This window comes from Candoia aspera, chromosome 3 (genome assembly GCF_035149785.1).
Source record: "Candoia aspera isolate rCanAsp1 chromosome 3, rCanAsp1.hap2, whole genome shotgun sequence".
NCBI lineage: Eukaryota > Metazoa > Chordata > Lepidosauria > Squamata > Boidae > Candoia > Candoia aspera.
The window spans coordinates 68,913,167-68,933,805 of record NC_086155.1 but is presented as its reverse complement, the minus strand read 5'-3'; the positions used below and the strand labels follow the sequence as shown (position 1 = coordinate 68,933,805).

Genomic DNA, 20,639 nt, shown 5'->3' with positions numbered 1-20,639 from the left:
GCCTCTAAGTAAGTGACGTCAAGTGGTAATATGAAAAAAGATCAGAATTTGCTATAGTCTTAGACAATAAGGATACATGATGAGTGAACACACATTTTTAATGTCAAACAAGAAAGAAAAGGAAACATATCATAGCTAAGAATGTCAACAAATAGAGAAAAATAACAAGAAAAAGAAGATTAGAGATATTAGAGAAAAATTTATAAACACTGGAGTACTCAAGAGTAATCATGAAAGAGATTTAATAGAGGCAAATTAAGTTAAAGGAAGATGGAAAGACTTTTAGAAAGGGGAGATGAAACCTTTTACAAATTGAATTGTAGAGAGGCAAAAGCATTTTTTAGAGAGAATATATTCAGAAATTTGACTCCACTAGAAAACAGGACACAGTGGGCAACAGAATAGCTGTCACAAAGAAAAGTACCAGGTTAAGATGAAATTTATTTATTTATTTATTACATTTATATGGCCGCCCATCTCATATGCATGAATCTAGGTGGCTAACAATTAAAACCAAAACAAAAATATAGTAAAAACAACCCAAACTGAAAACAACAGAAGCACCATAAAATAGCATAGTATCTGAAAAACCTACTGAGCTGCAGAGTTGCAGAAGCGGCGGTTAAAGTGACAACAGAAATAACTCGACAAACGTGGAACAGGACTGCACGGCTGGAGAAGGGAGTTACAAGAGAAGGTGCAATCTAACTGAACCATTGCAACACTTCCTCATGCATACAGTGCTTTGAATATGATCTTGCACAGAAAAAAACATCCATAGATGAAGACAGAAATGACAAACTAACAGGCAGAAGGCCATGAGATCAGATAGCTAGCTTAAGTTGGGTAAAGGACAGAGCAAGAGAATTTAAGGATGAGATTAACCTTTGATTTATTGATTATAGCAAGGTCTTTCATCACATAGATCATGACAGAATCTGGAATATATTAAGATTATGGATGTGCCATAATATGATCATTCTTTTGAGAAACATCTTGAATGAGAAGCTACTGTAAGAACTGAATTTGGAGAAATACTGTAGAGTGGTTCAGAATAAGAAAGGGAATAAGACAGGAAAACAATTTGTCACCAAATCTGTTTATAATACAGCAAATATAAGTATGACAGAACCGGAAATAAAATTGAATCAGATGGGAGACTGAATGAAATATTAACAATTTGAGATGGGCAGATGATACCAGTTTGCTAGCTGAAAATAAAAGAGTTCATTATGAAAATAAAAACCTTAAGTGAAAAAAAATCTGTATTTTCGTTAAATACTAAGAAGACAAAAGTAATGTCAAGCAGCATACTCAGTGAACCCACTGATGATGGCAAAGAAGTAAAAATGGTGAATAGTCTAGGATTCAAGAATATACAGAGGTGATTAAGTTTTGAAAAGAACAGATGTAGACAAGATTATTTATTTATTTAAATTTATTTATTTAAATTTATTGGCTGCCCAACTCCAATGGCCTCTGGGCACTGTACAAAACTAAAAAACATAATAATAAAAAAGGAACATTAACATTATGAAAGATAAAGGTATTTCTATGGCAACAAAGATTAGTTAAACTTTTTTTCCCAGTGGTAATATATGGCTGTACAAGCAAGATTCTGAGAAAGTGTGAGAGAAGGAAGATCTGGACAGGGTTACAAGAGTATCATGGACCTTAAGAACAACTAATTAAAGGACCAAAAAAGCGGGGAAGGCTAAGTGCTCCTTTGAGAAAATGATCAGCAGCTAGAAACTCTATTTCTCTGAGCATCCAATGCAAGTGGAGGATGGAGTAGAAAAAGCAAAACTGAAGGAAATAAAAAAAGAGAAGATAATGAATAAAGTAGATGCATGGAATCAAGGCGATCACAGAAATGTCCTTAGAAAAACTATGCATACTCACTAGAGAAAGGTTCATATGGTTGTCAAGGTCAGAATCCAACTCGATGGCAGTAAATTAGATTTGGATATGAGGTTCTAGGAAGGAAAGTATGGGAATGTGAGAGGGCAGTACATCTCTCACAAGGGTACGTGTGCTACAGAACACAGACAAGCATCTTTCTGAAACTGAAAAGGTGGAGCTGAGAAGTATGAAATAAGATCAGTTGAGAGCTAGCAGTGGAGGAGAATGGTTGGTTAGAGAAGGGGCTACCCAACCTGAACAGGTGTATCAAAATGGTAAACTGGCAATGACTGGAGAGAAAAATGAAAAGGAGAAAAGGATGGGAAGTCACAAAGCCCATTGAAAGTAAGCACCTCAAGGCTTGTAAGGAGAAAGAGGATGAAGTGGTGAGCTGATGAAAGAAGAGTGCTGTTGGAGGTGTGGGTGTATGTGAACAAGACATGAATGGGGAAGCTCTATGCAGCATTCCAGCAGGCTAAAATCCCCAGAGTTCTAATCAAAGCTGACCTGTAACCAGAAGACTGATGACTAGAAGGGGGAAGAAATCTTGTCATTTTCCCCAACGTTTTGTTATCCAGAATCTGTTAAGAGTGGTGATAGCTGCTGGAGTCAGAAAAAGGAGGAGCTTACAGGATTACACAACAAATATCTTGAAGGCACACAAACTGTAAAGGATCTAGTTGTACATCAATTTCCAAGCATATTCATTAAAACAATCGATTATGTGCCATCAAGTCAATGTCAACCCTTAGCGACCATAAACATAGACCTTCTAGATAAACCTTAACCCAACACAGCATGTAAATGAGATATGTTCTGTCCCTTTTTGCTTTTCCTAAGACCACCCCCTCCCAGGTCATTGAAAATGCAGGTCTTCATAATGAGAATTAATTAGCATATCTTAAAGCTTTATAGCCCCTTAGGTTCTGACAATTTTTGTCTCCCTCTCTTTTTTAAAGATATCTAATCTGCCTAAGTAGTAAGGAAATGAATATAAAATATTTGCAGCTCTGGATGCTGCTTGCAATTAAAAAAGGTTTATAGCTATACAGTATCTTCAGGCATAATAAACACATTTTGTTATTGATAATGAAAGGGTATTGTAGTGAGGGTTTTGCATTTGCAGCATGCCTACAGCAAAATGTCTGTGAACTTCTTTCCAAATGGTTGGAGGAAATTTGTCAAAAGCTTTCTTCTACATAAGATGAAGGAAGGAAGGAAGGAAGGAAGGAAGGAAGGAAGGAAGGAAGGAAGGAAGGAAGGCAGGCAGGCAGGCAGGCAGGCAGGCAGGCAGGCAGGCAGGCAGGCAGGCAGGCAGGCAGGCAGGCAGGCAGGCAGGCAGGCCAGATAGCTTTCATATATGCAGAAAAGTACAGATGTAGCTGATGGAAAAACCAGACAACAGTACTTTTCACTTGGAAGTCAGTGATATGGATTCAAAAAGAAAACCACAAATTACTCCATGGCAAGATGAACAACTTTATATTGGGTTGCCATTTTGAGCAGCAGCTCCATGTCTGGTGTGACTAATGTTTAATGTATTCTTGCCATCTGCCATTTCCCATCACCACTAAAAGTGCATTGCAAATGATTTTAAACAGATAGTATTTTTTAATCATATAAAGCCAAATTCTTCATGGAAAGAAAAGGAAAATTTAGGTCAAAAGAGACTGGTTCTCATTATCTAGTTGGTTGTGCTTGTTGATATTTTAGCTCTGCTTCAAACAAAACTGTTCCATAAAGGTATGTTTTAAGTGGCTTTTTAAACAATAAAATAAACTATCCTTTTTATAAAAAAATAAAGCATTTACCTTTTGTTTCCTCATCCTGCTACTATTAAGCAATGTCAAATTAATGATTGAATTATGAGAGAACAGAGAAATTATTTATGAACTATCTTTGATTTCCTTTACATTTAAAATATTAAAAGAAAAAGAAAAGGAGCTGGGATCCCTTTGATCTCATCTTTAATTCAAGCATTTTGGTTTGGGCACATCAAGTTCCTAAGATTACTTTGACTATGCCCAGATCTCTTTATTGCAAAGAGAATACCAAATCTTACTGCTAACAAATGGAAATTTTCTCTGCCATTACCCCTAGCTTCCACTACCTTCTTATAGTTCCTAAACTTACCTAATAACATCAGGAATGAAATGGAGTCCTCATGGGCAGAGCCTTTGATGGCAACTAGGTCCCCATCTTGCTATACTATCTGGGACTCCTTTTGGCCTGTGAACTTTGAGGAAATGGATAGGGTGCTGCCTAGATTGTCCTCTGCCCATCCTGGCTGTTGTGAGGAGTGAATGAGAAGTGATCATCTGGATCCAGGAGATTATTAATGCCTCCCTGCATGAGAGGGAGTGCCAGCAACCCTAAAGGAGGCTGTGGTGTACCACCTTCTGAAGAAGCCAGCTCTGGATCCTGCAGATGTAGATAACTATCAGCCAGTCTCCAACCTTCCCTTTTTGGGAAAAGTTGTTGAGACAGTAGCAGAGGATACAGTATAAATTTAAATAAACAAACAAACAAACAAATAAATAACCACAATCATTTGTTTTCAAGCAACTACTAGATTATTAACCTTTCTCCCACATTCCCACAGCCTCCCACTAAAGAGAGAGACTTGGAACAGGCAGGTAAAAATACATTTCAATTGCAGAATATTCTTTTGCAATTGTATTTTAATTTACACATACAAGAAAAGCAAACATATTCAGAGTTACAGCGTGACCAAAATGACATGGCACTTAATTTCTTGCATCACAACCAGTCACAACGAAAGCATCCAATTCTGTATATTTTTTGCCACGCAATGTCAGCTTTTTCCCAACACATTTTCCAATACAATTAAGTAATGGGGAGTGTATTTTTGTACATGACATTTAATTTTCAATAATTGTGTAAAGTAAAAGGAGGCTGGAAGCAAGGTCATTAATCTCCTATGGAAGCCTTGGAATAAAAAGCAGAAAGCGCTTATTTTACTAGCACTGCTTTTCCTTTGTAGTCATGTCCTGTCCATAGTACAGTTTAAGAGTTAACCATGTATTAAGATATACTTCTGCACAAATATATGGTGTATAGATTAACTCAGTATTAGTATTTACTATTAGTATTTACTCAGTATTAAAATCTGAGTATTGGAAAGAGACTCAGCAACAGCCCTCTTCCATTGTTTTTCTTCCAAACGAGAAACCAAACTTGTAGTAGAACAGCCTTCAACAACTGGTCTGTAGGTCCAACACATCTGAAGGCACCAGGTGAGGGAAAAATGGCAAAAACTGTGCTGTCCCATTCCTAAAAACGAATATCTAACTCTGGCTAAGAGTCACAGACACAATACTATATAAATAAATATATTTTTCTCTGGTTTGTTTTGTACTTTTCTTCAACTGTAAGCCACCCAGAGTTGGCCTCTAAATTGTACGTATGTACGCATGTGGAAGGAAGGAAGGAAGGAAGGAAGGAAGGAAGGAAGGAAGGAAGGAAGGAAGGAAGGAAGGAAGGAAGGAAGGAAGGAAGGATACAAAGCTGCAGGTATCTACAAAAATTGCTTGTACATATAGGTACTGTAATATATGAGACATCATACAGCTAAATACATCATAGATAACCAGGAAAAATACTTTACACCAGCCTAGAAGATAAATGAGCTACCAGTGTAAAATTAAATGAAGGAGGAAAGTCTCCTTCATGTCAAGTTCATTTCCTGCTGACTTCATTTAAAAGCAGTTTCCTTGGGAGAGTTATGGAAGTGCCTTGCCAATGTCTTCTTCCAGAATGCCTTTGTCAACCTCTCAAACTGAAGCTGTGCTATTCCCTGGAGAACTCCTATTCAAGTCCTTGCCCCCATTTAGTTTCCAAGTCCAGAAAAGGTCAGCCAGATGCTACAACCTCCTGAGATTTAATTATACTGTAAAACCAGAACCAGTGCTGATATCAGCAAAATATTCCAAATTAACGTTAACCAAGAAATATTTTTACATGTAGCAACCTGAACATACAGGGATATCAAATCAAATGATATTATGTCCCAAGGCCAGCGCACTTGAAACAACTACTGTAAACAGACAAACAAAACTCAGAGTACCATAAATCTAAAAATTAAGATATACAATAATTAAGAATACCGGTGATGGTCTCAATTTTCATGCTACAGAGGTCATCACCCCCTACATTCTAAAAGCTGGAGTAGCAAACTTTGGCGACACTGTATGTAACATAATTATCCTCCAACTGAAAGAAGAGCTACATAAAAATCTCCTGCCTGGTCTGGTAAGGTAAAGGTAAAGGTTTCCCTTGACGTAAAGTCCAGTCGTGTCCGACTCTAGGGGGCGGTGCTCATCTCCGTTTCAAAGCCTTGGAGCCGGCGTTGTCATAGACACTTCCGGGTCATGTGGCCAGCACGACTCACGGAACGCCGTTACCTTCCCGCCGAAGCGGTACCAATTAATCTACTCACATTTGCATGTTTTCGAACTGCTTGGTGTGCAGGAGCTGGGACGAGCAACGGGCGCTCACCCCGCCGCGCGGTTTCGAACCGCCGACCTTCCGATCGACAGCTCAGCGGTTTAACCCGCAGCGCCACCGCGTCCGCCTGGTCTGGAGTTGCTACTAAAGAAGGAAAAATTAGCTTGTGCCATAATCTGAATGACATTGACGATAGTAGAACAAGACTGATTGTTTCAACCTCCTCCATGCCTCATGGAGTGATATATTGTTATTGTAGGAATTTTAACATATCTGCTATACAATAACAAGGATGGGAGGCTCTTGTTAGCACTCTTGTCCAATGATTATTGGGCTGGATCAGTGTATAAAGATAGGGAATCATAACACTCTCCTCTGAAAATCATTGGGAGATCTACAAAATCTAGACAAATGGGTTTAGTAAACTGTTGTTTCTTTATTAATTCTTTGGCCTGGATCCAACCTGAAGTACATAACGTAACCAAGAACAGATCACAATGTACCATTTCCTGCATTAGGCTTTCTTCCAAGTGCATGGACGTGCATCATCCAGAGTGAGATGGATCAGCCAGGATAGATTATATTTAAATTTGTGTCAATAATTAAAAGCTCCAATCCAGGCTCAGGTTTCAAATCTGGCCAGGTTAGATTCTAAGCTGGGAGCAGTACTGGCAATGCTTTTAGGAATAGTAAAGATCCATCTATGAATGAGACCTGGACAGTATGCCACTTCAACAGATTTAAACTAATAAATTGGCCCAAGGGATAGTAAAACACTGAATATGTTCATAAGGTGCTTCACGCAATTATGATAATAGTTTTAACTATTAATGCTAATTCTAATTTGAAGCAGGCGCTTGCTTGCTCTCAATCACCAAAGCAGACCAGCTCTTAGGAACGCAGGTCACAGTCCAGATCTGAAAATGTCTAAAGCACATGTGAAGTCTTGGGTCCCTAACGTGGTGCTCATAGAGAATTTCCTTAGTATTTGCCAGGTCTCTTGACTTACTCTACTTTTTAAATATTTTAAGGACTATTGCAATTGTAAATACAATTAAAAAGAAAACTACAAACAAAAGCACCAGCCTCCAGGATCCTCTCTATTTCTCAGAACACCTTTGGGTTGCATTTAGAACTCACAGGTTTATTACAGAATAAAATAAGATAGCGTATTTCATTTTAGAATACAGAAAATTTTGAATGGTTGCAGTTCAGTGCTTCATTTATATGTCTACTTACCCAGAAGAAGACAAAAGTAGGGTGGGGGTTGCTACTAAGTACCTGGGGACTAGAGAAGTACCTATGGACCGGTGTGGGTGTGGCAAATCATTTTAGAAATGGGGAAGCCTCCCTTAAAAATGTTTTGACGGCCCACAATATGCCCACAAAATGTTAAATGTGTCTGGAGGAGGAGGAGGAGGAGGAGGAAGTAGTAGTAGTAGTTTGGAGAAGCCCTGCTGTAATGATTGCCTACTCTAACGGTGAACATGACACCTGCCCTAGTTGAACAAGTTCTGTAGAACGCTCTTCTGTAGTAGGCACTGTATTTTGCAATGCTTGACCAATTCCTCCCCAATTTCCTTTCTGGTCTTTCTTTTTCAAAAACACACTTCAGCTTCTGGAAAAATTGGGTGGGTATCTTTTCCTTGGGAACTGTCCTATGTACGAAGGAATCTGCCATGTAAGCTATTTCATTGTCATCAAAATGATACAGACCTTAATGAGATTTTGCATGCAGTGAACTAAATATCTGTCATTTGCATAAAAACCCCAATGATGCGAATTATATCATTTGTGTCAATTTACATAATGACATCATGTAAAGGATGTAAATTGTTGCAAACCCCATTATCCTCTGATGCTATGGCCTTTCTTCAATTAAAGATGCCCTCTCCCTGCAATTAGTCCATTAAACTGAGGTTTCAGTGTATTGTTGTATCAACTAAACCAGTTTTGGGACAGAGAAAGTATTGGTCACTCTCTTGGATGATTTGTGTCATGACCTAGATGGGGGAAGGATACTATTCCTGATCTTATTAGACCTCTCAGTGGCTTTCGATACCATTGATTATGGCACCCTTTGGGAGTACCTGCAAGAGTTGGAGATAGGAGACGTTGTTTTACAATGCTTCCACTCCTTCCTTAGTGGGCTGCAGGGGGGATTCTGTCCATGTTTTATCCTGGTGCTTGGAGGCTGTTAAGAATCTAGATTGGAGAGAATACAGGTAGCCCTCACTTAACAACCGCAATAGTTAAGTTAGCTCTGTTGCTAAGTGACATGGTCGTTAAGTGAAACATCACATGACCACACCCAACTTACATCAGTTCCACTACGGTCATTAAGCGAATCACTCACAGTTGTTAAGTATGATGTCATGTAACTGACTTGTGATTTACTGCCAGCTCCCCCATTGACTTTGCTTGTTGGAAGCCAGCTGTGACAGTTGCAAATGGTGATCATGTGACCATGGGATGCTGCGACCATTGTAAACGTATGTCGGTTCCCAAGTCCCTGAATCGTGATCATGTGATCATGTGACCATGGGACACTGTGACCATTGTAAGTTCAAGGACTGGTCATTAACCTACATTTTCAGTGCTGTCATAAGTTCAAACGGATGATAAACAGGGCAGCTGTTAACTGAGAACTACCCGTAGACTGAAGTTGAACCCTGGCAAGTTGGAATTGCTGTTGGTACATTGGTGTCCTCTGTTGCTGCCAGAATTACTCCTTGATAGTCAAGCATTACCTGTCAGGGAGCAGGTTCATGACTTGGGGGCACTTCTGGACTCACAGCTCCTGCTGGATCAGCAGGTATAAGCTGTGTCCAGAGGGCCTATGCCCAGCTTCAGCTGGTGTGCAAGTTGCAGCCTTACCTGGGGGAAGAGGACTTGAGTTATTGTAGCTCATGCCCTCATCTCTATCCAGTTAGACTACTGTACAATACTTTTCTTGGGCCTGCCCTTAAAGAGTATTCGGAAATGACAGATGGTCCACAATGCAGCAGCTTGCATACTTTCAGGATCCTGGTGCTGGGAGAGCATATCACACCAGTTCTGCTAGCATATCACCCTGCCCTGGCAACCAACCTATTTCAGAAGGGCTGTCCCGATCTGATGCCTTTTATTTTTTATGGTTCTCATTGTTTTATGGTTGTTCACTGCTGTTTGTGTTTTTATCTTTTACTAGGTTTTTAATTGGTATTTTTTGAAATAAGCCGCCGAGTATCTTTTTGATTGTGGCAGCACAGAAACATGCCAAATAAATACATACATACATACATACATACATACTATCAATTTGTCTTTCTCTCTCTGAATTAATTAGTCAGCCGTACCTTCCTTCTTCAGACCACAGCAAGAGCTTAATAATAATCCCAAATAATAATTACTGTACAGATGGAGCAGGCATGCAGTAAGACTTTCTAGAATTATCGCACATCTTGTTTTCCGCAACAAAACTTCTCCAGCGAGAGGATGGATGCAGAGCAGGGAAACCATTCCCCACGCAAACCTATAGAACTGTTTCCCATCCATTTCTGCAAAGATGCAAATCTTTCTTAAATCCCTTAAGAACAAAAAGAGCTGAAAGCCCTGTCATTGTTTACTCTGACAAAGCAACGAAGCCCTGTTTATAGACTAGAATCTAAGGACATAATAAGCTAAATAAAAGCGATCCTGAACATGAGTCAGCAAAATGACTGTGACAGTACAGACAGAAGCGTATATATTATGTGTTGGGCACTGAGCAAATGCTGGTGCCAGAACTGCTTGTTGCCAACTGAAATGGCTTTCCATTCCCATAAAGGAGGCACACAAATAGAAAGACAAAAGCATTAAAAGTTCTGCGTCTCTCAGCCCATCAGTCTTTTCTATCCTTCCAGTCTCTTCTCCCTCTTCCACTGCCTGCAGTTAAACAAGTGGAGAAGTCAGGAGGGCAACGGCAAGGGCCACACATGCTCACTTTTACCTTCTGAGCTACCAAGGCAGAAGGACTTATATGACTGCCCCATTAATGACCCGATCCAATATGGTATGGCTCCATCCACATACTAGAGTTAGCACTAAAGAGCTATTTCAGAAAAAGTGAGAATGCTATCAGGTGAGATTATGAGGCAACATTTCAAATCAGCTGCCTGCTTTTCTTTTCTCTCAGCTGGTTTGAATGATTTGTGCTACCCTTTTGTTCAATCTGTGTGTGTAAACAGAAGATTCGCTTATGCACACGGTTTCCTACCCACCTGATGGAATGAATATGCAAAGTGACAGCATTTCCAGGTACTTTCCTGAATTCATTGAAGCCCAATTGAGTAGAAAAGTGGGGCTGAACATATCTGAAGCTTTACCAAAATATTTATTTTATTTATTTACTTATTTATCTGATGTATGCACTGCCCCAATTGGCAAGATTCTTGGTGGTTAGCAAACAATAAAATACACAATCAAAATGTTCATGATATACAAAATTAAACATCCACGGTCAATATCAATGGCATAGAATTAAAATTAGTACCAATTCCTTAAAAATAACCAGCGTTAACTTACAGAAAACAATCACACACAGATAGCATCTGAGCATTTCCTAAAATAGATGCAACTGACAAACCTATCTAAACTAATACCCAATTTAATACATTCCTTTTTTTCAGTGGAGTTGAAGCATTCATGTATTCCTGTCATGAGTAAGGATGGAGAGCAGGGGGCTCCCATCCAGACTGTTAAGCGCATGTGTAGCACTGAGGAATTGGTCAGCCACTCAAAGAGACACAGATCGGGACCGCCTTAACCTTTGGGGTTTATATGTCTGGGTTTTTCCCACGCTTCTTCAGTTTGTTAGGATTCTCTGTTATGTACTCGCAATAAACATTAGAGACCAGTTCCTTGTCTCAGCGTGTTTCCTGGCAGTTACGACAATTCCTTTCAATACTGCAATTTCTATTCCTCATCACAACCACTCAGGCAAATAACTGGATATTGAATTTAAGGTCTGGTTTACATATAGTAATTGCGGTATGATTTATTTGATTTGGACATAGCATGTTGTATGAGTTTAGGCATTGCATTTTGTAATGCAATTGTTCATAGCTTAGCACATTAAACAAACCCACCCAATGCATTAGAAAACATGTTTGTGGCAAAATAGGCTTTATTAAATGAAGAACATCTAAACAAAGCCAATTTTTTAAATACTCATAGTCAATGAGTATATAAAAGGAAGAGTAACATGTACCATATTTCGATTACCTTCCCACCATGGTTAAAAAGCTCAATAAAAGTTATACTATTTCCTTCATATAATAGGAACCATCATCTGTTAAGCGGAACAAAGAAAATGCCTTATCTAACATCATATGGATTCTTATATGCAAAACAGCTCACTTTCTAACATGCTACGCTGACTTTCCACAACCTTTAAAATATGAAATTCATTTAACTCAAGAGTCATGATTCAAAACCCTCTTTGCACTGTTGTTCAGATGGGTCACATCAGAATGGATGAATGGGTTATTTCTTTATTGAAATTATTCCCTGCCTCAGTCAACCAATTACAAAGAATACAACATGTAACAATTGAAACATATATGGTAAAATAACAATGAAAATGACAATAAAAATAAAAGCATATAAGTAAATAAAATCATATAAATGGCACAATGTATTAAATCAAGAAAACGTCCTCCAGAACAATTTGATTTTTAGCACCAGACCACCAGGGATGTGACTAGTCTGATCTCCAAGAGGAGGTGATTCCAGAGTTGTGCTGCCACCACACCTCACCATGGGCCCCTTCACTTCCCAAAAGTGTGGGACCATCAGCAGCTGCTCCCTACAAGATCTAATGGGCTGAGCCAATTCTGGTGGTGAAGATTCTGGAGAAGGTGGTCCTGCAGATATCCAGCAGCTAAGCCTAGAATGGCTTTATAGATCAACAGCAGCACCTTAAATTATCCAAAAACTAACTGGCATGCACGCACCCACTGACCCACAAGCAACTTAATACTTTCTTAATACTTTCTAAATAGTTTCTATTTTCAAAAGTAGAGAGGGAAAACCCAGTTGTTTATTGCTTCATCCCAGAAGCCTTCTTTTGAGGATCCTTGATGCAAACTTTCTCCTGCACCTTATTGGAACTAACCTGAATATCCACAGCCTATGACCACATTAGATTCCTTTACTACAACTGGCCTGAATATTAGCCAGAGTTATTCTTTCCCCCACTTTTTCTTTCTTTTCTAAAATCCAGCTTGCATAATGAAGAATTCTTCAAACTCAAAAGCTTGATTTTATTTATTTATTAATCAGATTTATATCACTGCCCATCTCACGAGAAGTGACTCTGGGCGGCGGACAATAATCAATAGTGAGGATTGATTTTGCAATCCTCAATTAGCCTAATGAAGTTACTGCCTCAAATAGATTTTTGACTTTTTTCTCTCCATAGCTAATGTGGCAGCCTTCACTTCCGGTACAAAAAAGTTTCAAACCATTTAAATATCTTGCCCTTGATTAGACATGTTAGCAGCTTTCAGTTTTATTAGAATACTAAATCTTTTATTTCTCACTTCCTAGTTCAGGCCATTAATTCCTGACCTTATCAGCCCAACTGTTAATGACTATCATTCTTACCGTATAAATACCAGTTTGACCTTTGATGGTGCCGTCTTAATTATTGCAGAAGCATTCTGGTGACTTCTCCCATATAAAATCTGGTTATTTATCTGTTTTATAAAGAACATTTAACACAATTATCAATTAAAAAGAAACAAAAGATCCATTATTGCTTTGTAATTTTATTACAGCATTGCATAGCCCCCCTCCCTTTCTCTAAATCTTATTTTGAGTTACAAGCAAAAATAAAGAGAAGCAAAAGGCCAGGATGGATGAGGAGACTGTAATTTCTTCCTTGAAAAACAGGACTTTTCTGTTTTTTTTGTTTTTTAAACCATTGCATTAGCCAATCATGTGAATAATGCTGGTTATCAACAGGAAATAATTATGTCACTGCTATAATTTTTGGAGTAAGATTGATTGCATCAACATAATTTAGGGCATATACCACTTCAAACAATACTACTGAATGTATGAGAAACATTGTAAAATAAAGGAGATATAAATCTCAAATCCAGGAACCAATTATCAAATCAAGCCATATTGGAGTTTTACCTTACTTTATTATTTTCCTTTCAAAAATCACAGACCAGTATTACAGAACAGATTTAAGCACACCAGCAGTTTTACTAAGACAACACATACAAATACATGAAAGGCAAAAAATAGTTAATGCTAATCTCTTTCAAGGCATTTGTTTGGAAATTGAAATTATGGCAAAATTCCATGCAAAGCAAGTTTTAACTTTTATATGTTTAAAAGTTGAAACTTTAAAAACACTCATGGGCATGCTAGCAAATTTAAAAAAAAACTATACTTCCTTTTAGTAAAATTAAATTTCTGAGTGTGCATTGATTGATGTAATGGGCTTTATTCCTATGAAAGGATGTGCTTATACATTTATTAATCATGATTGTGTCATAACATGCATATTATGACACAATCATGATTAATAAATGTATTGGGATGTTAACAAATCTAGGAATGGAAACTTAAAAATGTTTTTTTTTAGTTATAGCAAAATAAAAAAGTATTCTAAAAGTTGGAAAATATAATTTTCTATGTACAAAAGTCAGAAAGAGCTAGAAAATCAAATAATAATGTTATTTTATATAGCTAGTGGCACTGGAAAAATGTGTTAAAATACTGAATTGGGCTGTAATTTAAAAATAATTGATGGAAGTTACATAAAATTACTTCATATAAAATCACAAAAAATTAATTACTGGATACACTGTATGCATTTTTGTAAAGGTAATTCTGCTTTCAGAACCAAGAATAAATACTTAAAAGTCTTGTCTGAGTGAAGTTGATGAGATCTATAAAAAAAGGAAAGGTGAGAAGTTTGAAAAACAAAAGGCAATGTATGAAGTGGTGAATGGATTTGGCGGAAGCAAAGATGGGTTGCAAGTTACTGTGAAAGTTGCTAGTGTAAACTAGGTTGTCAGACTTCCTTTTTTTCTTCTCTAATCCCTTGGCTCCTATTTCTTTTGCTTACTACTTAGTTACTCATTTAATTTCTGTTGTATAACATAGCATCATAGCCTGTACTGTATGTTCATTTGGTTCAAAGTACAGCAAGGCTAAGGATTTTTTAATTTGTTTTTAGGCTGAGGGCTGGATTACCTACTAGTATATCTCCCAGAGGCTGGATGACTTGAGTTTAGTGGGGGTAGAACCTTGCCTTCTCTCTGAAGCTCCTCCTTACCAAATCCCCAGCTTCCCAGAAGAATTATAGAAGAGAAGTCTGAATCTGCAATACCAGGTAATTCTGTTTCTGCAACAGAAGGAGCCTCTTGTAGATAATCCCTCTGACAGAGAAACAGATCTTTGTGTGCTACCTTTCCATATCTGCCAAGCTTCAAGTAGGATGGACTTTGACATTTCTTGCAGGCTTCATGGAAGAATGACCTATTGCTTACTCTAATATTAAATCAACTAAATCAGTTGGCTCATTATTGTAAATGAAACACAGGTAAATAGGAAGAAGAAATAGCAGCATTCAACAGGAAAGAAGATAAATGAATGAAACAGAGTGGCTAAATTATGGACAAAGATTAAAAACATTATTTAACCCAGACAGTTCCAATTGTAAGCAACAATTTTAGAGCAGATGGCATCATAAATATTTCACTGAAGGTGGATGTGGCACATAAGATAATGAAAACTAATAGGTGAAATTTAAGGAAGAGGATATTATGTCTGTGTTTCCTGAAGGGAGGTCTATTAGTCTGAGAAATTATTTCCTATGGAATTGTTTGCCTTCCTTTTCTAAAACTACTTAGCTTAAGCTGGGCAGTTGAGGTTAACTCTTGATTTCTGATTATTTTCTTGACTTATTTTTCCAAGAATGTTTACTTTCATTAATGTTACTTTCACCTTCTGGAGAAAACCAAGAATTAATATTCTGCCACCTAAAATTAATCTTATAAAAGCTTTGTAAATGAACTACATTTAGTTAACTGGTTTTTAAAGCAGTTTGATTTAATTACTTAATTACAGTACTCAAAAACAGAACAGAGTGGACAAAATAATTTTGGGGGTGATATCATCTTATTTAATACTTCTCCTGTGAAAGAATAATAATAGTTTGCAACGAATTAGTGTGGCCAGTTATTATTTTAACCACAACACAGATACACAACAGCAGTTTATATGTCAGGGAATTTCAGTGGTGAAAGTGGATTAGATATGCTGGCAGTCCCACAACACTGCATCCTACCTCTCCCAAGTGAAGATCAATCAATGTGAATAAAAGGTTTTGTCAATATCCTGTATCCTTGCTCACTTGCAGCACAAGAGAGGTCATTTTAATATTGCTTTGGTTTTGAACAAAGTTCAAAACACTTTTTTTAAAAAGCAGCTGAGTTGCAAAATCAAGCTTCCTTATATGACAGATGATTTAGACAAAACTCTCCAAGACACAGACCACAGGGACATATTTGCAGTGACCAGTTTCTGACCTGGTCTCTGACCAATCTCTAGCATGATTAGCTGCACTAGATAGGTTTTTGGTATGGTCCCCACATACTCTCTCCATCATAAAGACCTAAGGAAATATAAACAAGGGTTTAGATAGGAATTTTTTTAACAAATAGGGATGACACCACAGCTATCCACCTGTATCTATAGCACAGATATCTGCTCTCCCATGGACGTTATTTCTCCTCAGTTTCTGAAGAATTGAAATAGACTGAATTATCCAGTAGTCAATGGAATGTGTCTTGACTTGTCTATGTCAGTCTTCTCTAACCTGTTAGCCTCCAGATCTTCTGGACTTCAGCATGGGGCTACCAGATCTGGGCTGCAAAAATCCAATTTTTAGTAACTTTGTGCTGCTGTCTGGTAGTTGTCAACATACATTAGGTCTACTTCACCTGTCATTATCCATCAGCTCCCATTAATTTTAGGCAACACGACCAACATATGTGGGAGGTACCACGGGGAGATTACAATACATATGGGGAAGACAGTTCTGTGTCATTGCTCTGCATGTCACATGGTTGAAATGTGAAATTTCTGTAAACATTAAGTGTTTCTCTGGGTCTAAATTCTTTTTCTTCTGGGAGAAAGAGTGCTCTAAAAGAAAACCCATTATTTTAATCTTTTTTCAGCCAGTATTTTCTAAGAACCTTCTTATTTATCTTATTATTGCTTGCCAGCCCTATGAAGCAGGCTAGTATTGTTCCCACATGGCAGATGAGGAATTGAAAATGAGAGAGAATAATAGCTTGCCTATCTCTACAATAATGGATTGGTTGCTGAAATGTATGGAAGCACCAGAGCTCAGTAGATGCATACAGGATTTTGCTTTTTAGAAAGTAAAGTAGCAAGGCTGCAAAAGAATGGAGAACTACTGAGAATACAGACTATGTCTATGAATAATCTGACAAGATATAAGGCAGCTTTGTATATTCTTATCCATGTACTTTTTGGATCAGTCACCCTTAGTGTATCCTTTCCTACAATTCTTATTGTAAACTTGCTTTTTGAAGTCCCTCTAAACAAGAGGTCTTCTTGGGTAGGTGTTTCTGTCTCTGATCACTGACTCTGAATTTAAAATAAATTGGAACAACACCTCCTTCTTGCAGTATCTACTTCCTGAGCTAGCTGTGCAAACACTGACTTAGCTAACAATTTAATGTTTTTATAAGACTACCCAGAAGCAACTTCTAGTAAATTCTAATACGGATTACTCTAAAACAACTGAGCACAGAATGCATCTATAGTTTTTTATACTCAACCAACAGAAGAAAAAACATATATAGAACCATCATCTCAAATGAAAGTTATTCACTGAATGGGATTGCCACACTCCACATAAATAAATGAGATTGTTTCATGGGACAGAGCATGCTTCTAAGTAGATGGCTCCAAGCACCACGAAACTGGGCCAGGTATTCAGACAATAAAAATCCTTGCCTGAAAGCATCAAGAATACTTGAATCACTCTGAAGATGGCCTAGGTTGAGACATAAAAACTGATCTGTTTTTTGGACAAAAACGAAACAAAAAAACAAATAAAAGATAATCTGTTTATAATTTCCCTATCATATAGCAATTTCCATCATTAATTTTTGTTGGCAGTTCTTTTAAACGATTGTTTTGCGCTGAACAGTAAACCATTTGATTGGCTTTATATAATCAAACATTTTTAAAAAAATTACCTCTAAAAGTTCATCTCCAATATGCATTCTTCCATCTTTTCCTGCAGAGCCATCTGGACTAATACCCACAACAAAAATGCTCATGCGAGACCTATCCTTGTTGCCTGCAAGGCTGAGTCCAAGTCCATTCTTATCTTTTTCAAGTTCAATAATGTGCAATTCTCCAGGCAGATCTGCATATCTTTGTCTGATTTTCTCTAAAAACAGAGGGATATAAATGTATAGAATGAATAGGAAAGCATATTCTACACACATAACCAGTTTGCTATATTTACTCAAAGAAGTTTACCATATGGAGAAATCCTGCCTATTTTAATCTATCTCATTTGAAAGGATATGTCACTGTTCTGATCACCAGCTCAATAGGAAGTGTACAGAATATGAATAAAAACCTCATTCTCTTAAGTATTAGTTCTTAACTGCAGTTAAACAGATACTATTCTTCCTGAAGAGAGAAAAATTCCAGAGTCAGCAGAAATGCCAAAACAATTTTTAGGAAAATAAATTTACAAGCAGAATAAATGTGGAAAACAAAAGCATACCAAAGAGAACACAGCAAGCTTAGCAACCATAGAATGCTAAGTTCTATTGCAGAGGAAGAGGAACAGGATTTAAAAGATGACACAATTGACTGGCTGAACTCTGAACAGGAGTGTCATGGTCCCTGTTCCAATGTTCCTGGAAAACATCGTAACGGGTTCCCATGCCATGGTGCTGACACAAATTGCTGTATGGGAGGGGGCTGTTCCTGTTCCTTGTGATGCGAGGAAGGAAGAATGCATGTTTGGGTTATCTTGCCTGGTCAAGGACATTTCCTGCAGACCGGCAGGAACCGTTAGGGGCACCTGCAGGGAATGGAATTGTGCTGACTTTGTGGGGAGGGACTGGACGCTGCTTGGGGTTTTATTGGGAGACATGCCGCACTTTTACTATTCTCAGCTTTGCTTGTGATCCTACATACTATTCATTATTAAGTCAGATATCCATGAAAGCCTTGTGTGAGTCTGATAGTGATTTTGAATAGGCAGTCATTACAAGGAGCATTCCATACCATGGCATCTTATTGAAATGACTAGCTATTTTTAACCAATCTAAATTTCTGCTAAAGTTTTGCTTGGATGAAGCATCAATGAATACTTCAAGAATAAGCAATATATCAATTTAAGGAATGATACGAGACCACAGAAAGATGCATTTTATCAGCATCTGTCATGACCTCATTGGAGAAATGACTCCTCAGAGGAAGGAAACAACTTCAGTAAACTCACTGCTCCACAAGCCAGGCAGTAATACAAGATCTGGACCAAAATCAACCTCCACTAACTCAGAACTCTCGTCTCACCCAGCCTGTGTGTTCAACAATATTGGGTTGCCAGGTTCAGTATCAGAAAGCAGAGATCTGCTGATGTGCTCACTAGAAAGGGAGAGCATCTTGGGAATGAAGTTCTACTCAGGAGTAGTCTAGCATGTTTGGATGGTCCTGAAACTAGATCAGGCACAATGAACACCAGCTAAGTGCAGACAGGAGAGTTACTGCTTCTAATATAAAGCTCTCTCCTTAAATATAACTTGTTACTGGAAACAACGTCTATGACTTTCAAGCCTGTAAATCCAATTCTCTTTGTACCTTGAACCCTGATCCAGGACAGGGTTTTTATAGTTCTGGGTTTTATTGTTGTTGTAAGCCACCCAGAGTTGTGTTTTAAGATGGACAGTCACACAAACTGTCCATCTTGGGAGGGAGGGAAAAATATCAGGGTTAATCTCCCATTCCATCTGGAGATTATATTAGTAATACAATGTCATCTGCACATAGTTAATGTTTCTATAGAGACTGTAAAGTATAATCCAACAGAAGAGAAACTATTAAATTAAATTACAGATAATGCTGTAGTACAAGACACGCAAAATACAAAACTAAAGGCACTTCTACACAAGGACTCTGTATCAGTTTGAAAGCAGCTCTTGAAGTCTGTAATTCCAAAATGATGCCTGTGCTCAAGAGCTGAGCTAATTTGTATGTAGCTCTCCTGAAGCGTATTTGAAACACCAGTAAAACAAATCTTTTAAAGAAAATGCTACAACCTTATGGATCACTGCAGTCAGCAGGCCTAAACAGAATCGGACCTGTTTGGTACTTGAAAATGAGACCATTAAGAAATTCAAAGGCTGTACTCTCTACTGGGAAGTTTAAAGCAGACAAAACATTCCCAGAAGATGGCAATTTTTTGGCCACCATTTATGTCCACCAAAAATTTACGTGGACATGGAGTTCTCAAGAACTAAGCTCAATTTGAGAGAGACTTTACCTATATGTCTCTGTCTGGCTTGTGGGCATCCCATTACCCAATCTGCAGGAAGCCCATAACATGGTCTTCAGTGGTTTTTCTGTTTTTCGTCATAGAAGTCACTCAGCCTTGCATATGACCAAACAACTGGGCATAACATGAAGTAAAGAAACTCAAGGGGGGAAGGGCACTAGCAATGTATTATTTCCCTTTTAAATACAGAGGTTTTAAAAATAGGAGGCTTTTGTTAGTGCTGGCAGGACCTAGTGCATAGCTGTTAATGATGCTCTTTGGGAGTCAAGCAGCCATTCACAAGATGGCTTCAAACACTGCCACTCAAAAAATACTACACAGCTATCTTGGGCTCACCTATACCCTGAGGGCAAGGAGGATTCTGTTCAAGCTAATGAAAAGAATCCAGTTAATTTCTGCTGATATCAATAGAGGTTCTATCAACAGAGCCAGGAGACAGCAATCCTTCCCTAGCCTTAACATGCAGCCAACACTGACTACAATATTTTGAGGACTGTCTTGAAAGATATGTTGAAAGAGCACAATGAATGAATAACTTTATTGATTAGTCAATTGACCATATCAAAAAGTTGGGCATCAGCCACTATAATATATAAAATATAAAATATAATACCATAAAACAGATAAAATACAATAAGATAAGATAAAATATACTATGGTAAGATAAAATACG

At 37.9% G+C, this 20,639-nt stretch overlaps 1 protein-coding gene across 3 annotated transcripts in view; it reads right to left on the bottom strand.

Moving 5' to 3' along the window:
• Positions 1–20,639, bottom strand: part of PATJ (PATJ crumbs cell polarity complex component) — a 155,890-nt gene that overhangs the window by 39,521 nt on the left and 95,730 nt on the right. For all 3 annotated transcript variants that reach the window (XM_063298039.1, XM_063298040.1, XM_063298041.1), the window contains 2 exons: positions 17,646–17,842; positions 12,997–13,088 (listed from right to left, as the gene is read on the bottom strand). In XM_063298039.1, the coding sequence (XP_063154109.1) occupies positions 12,997–13,088; positions 17,646–17,842 (289 nt within the window). The remainder of the gene's footprint in view (positions 1–12,996; positions 13,089–17,645; positions 17,843–20,639) is intronic.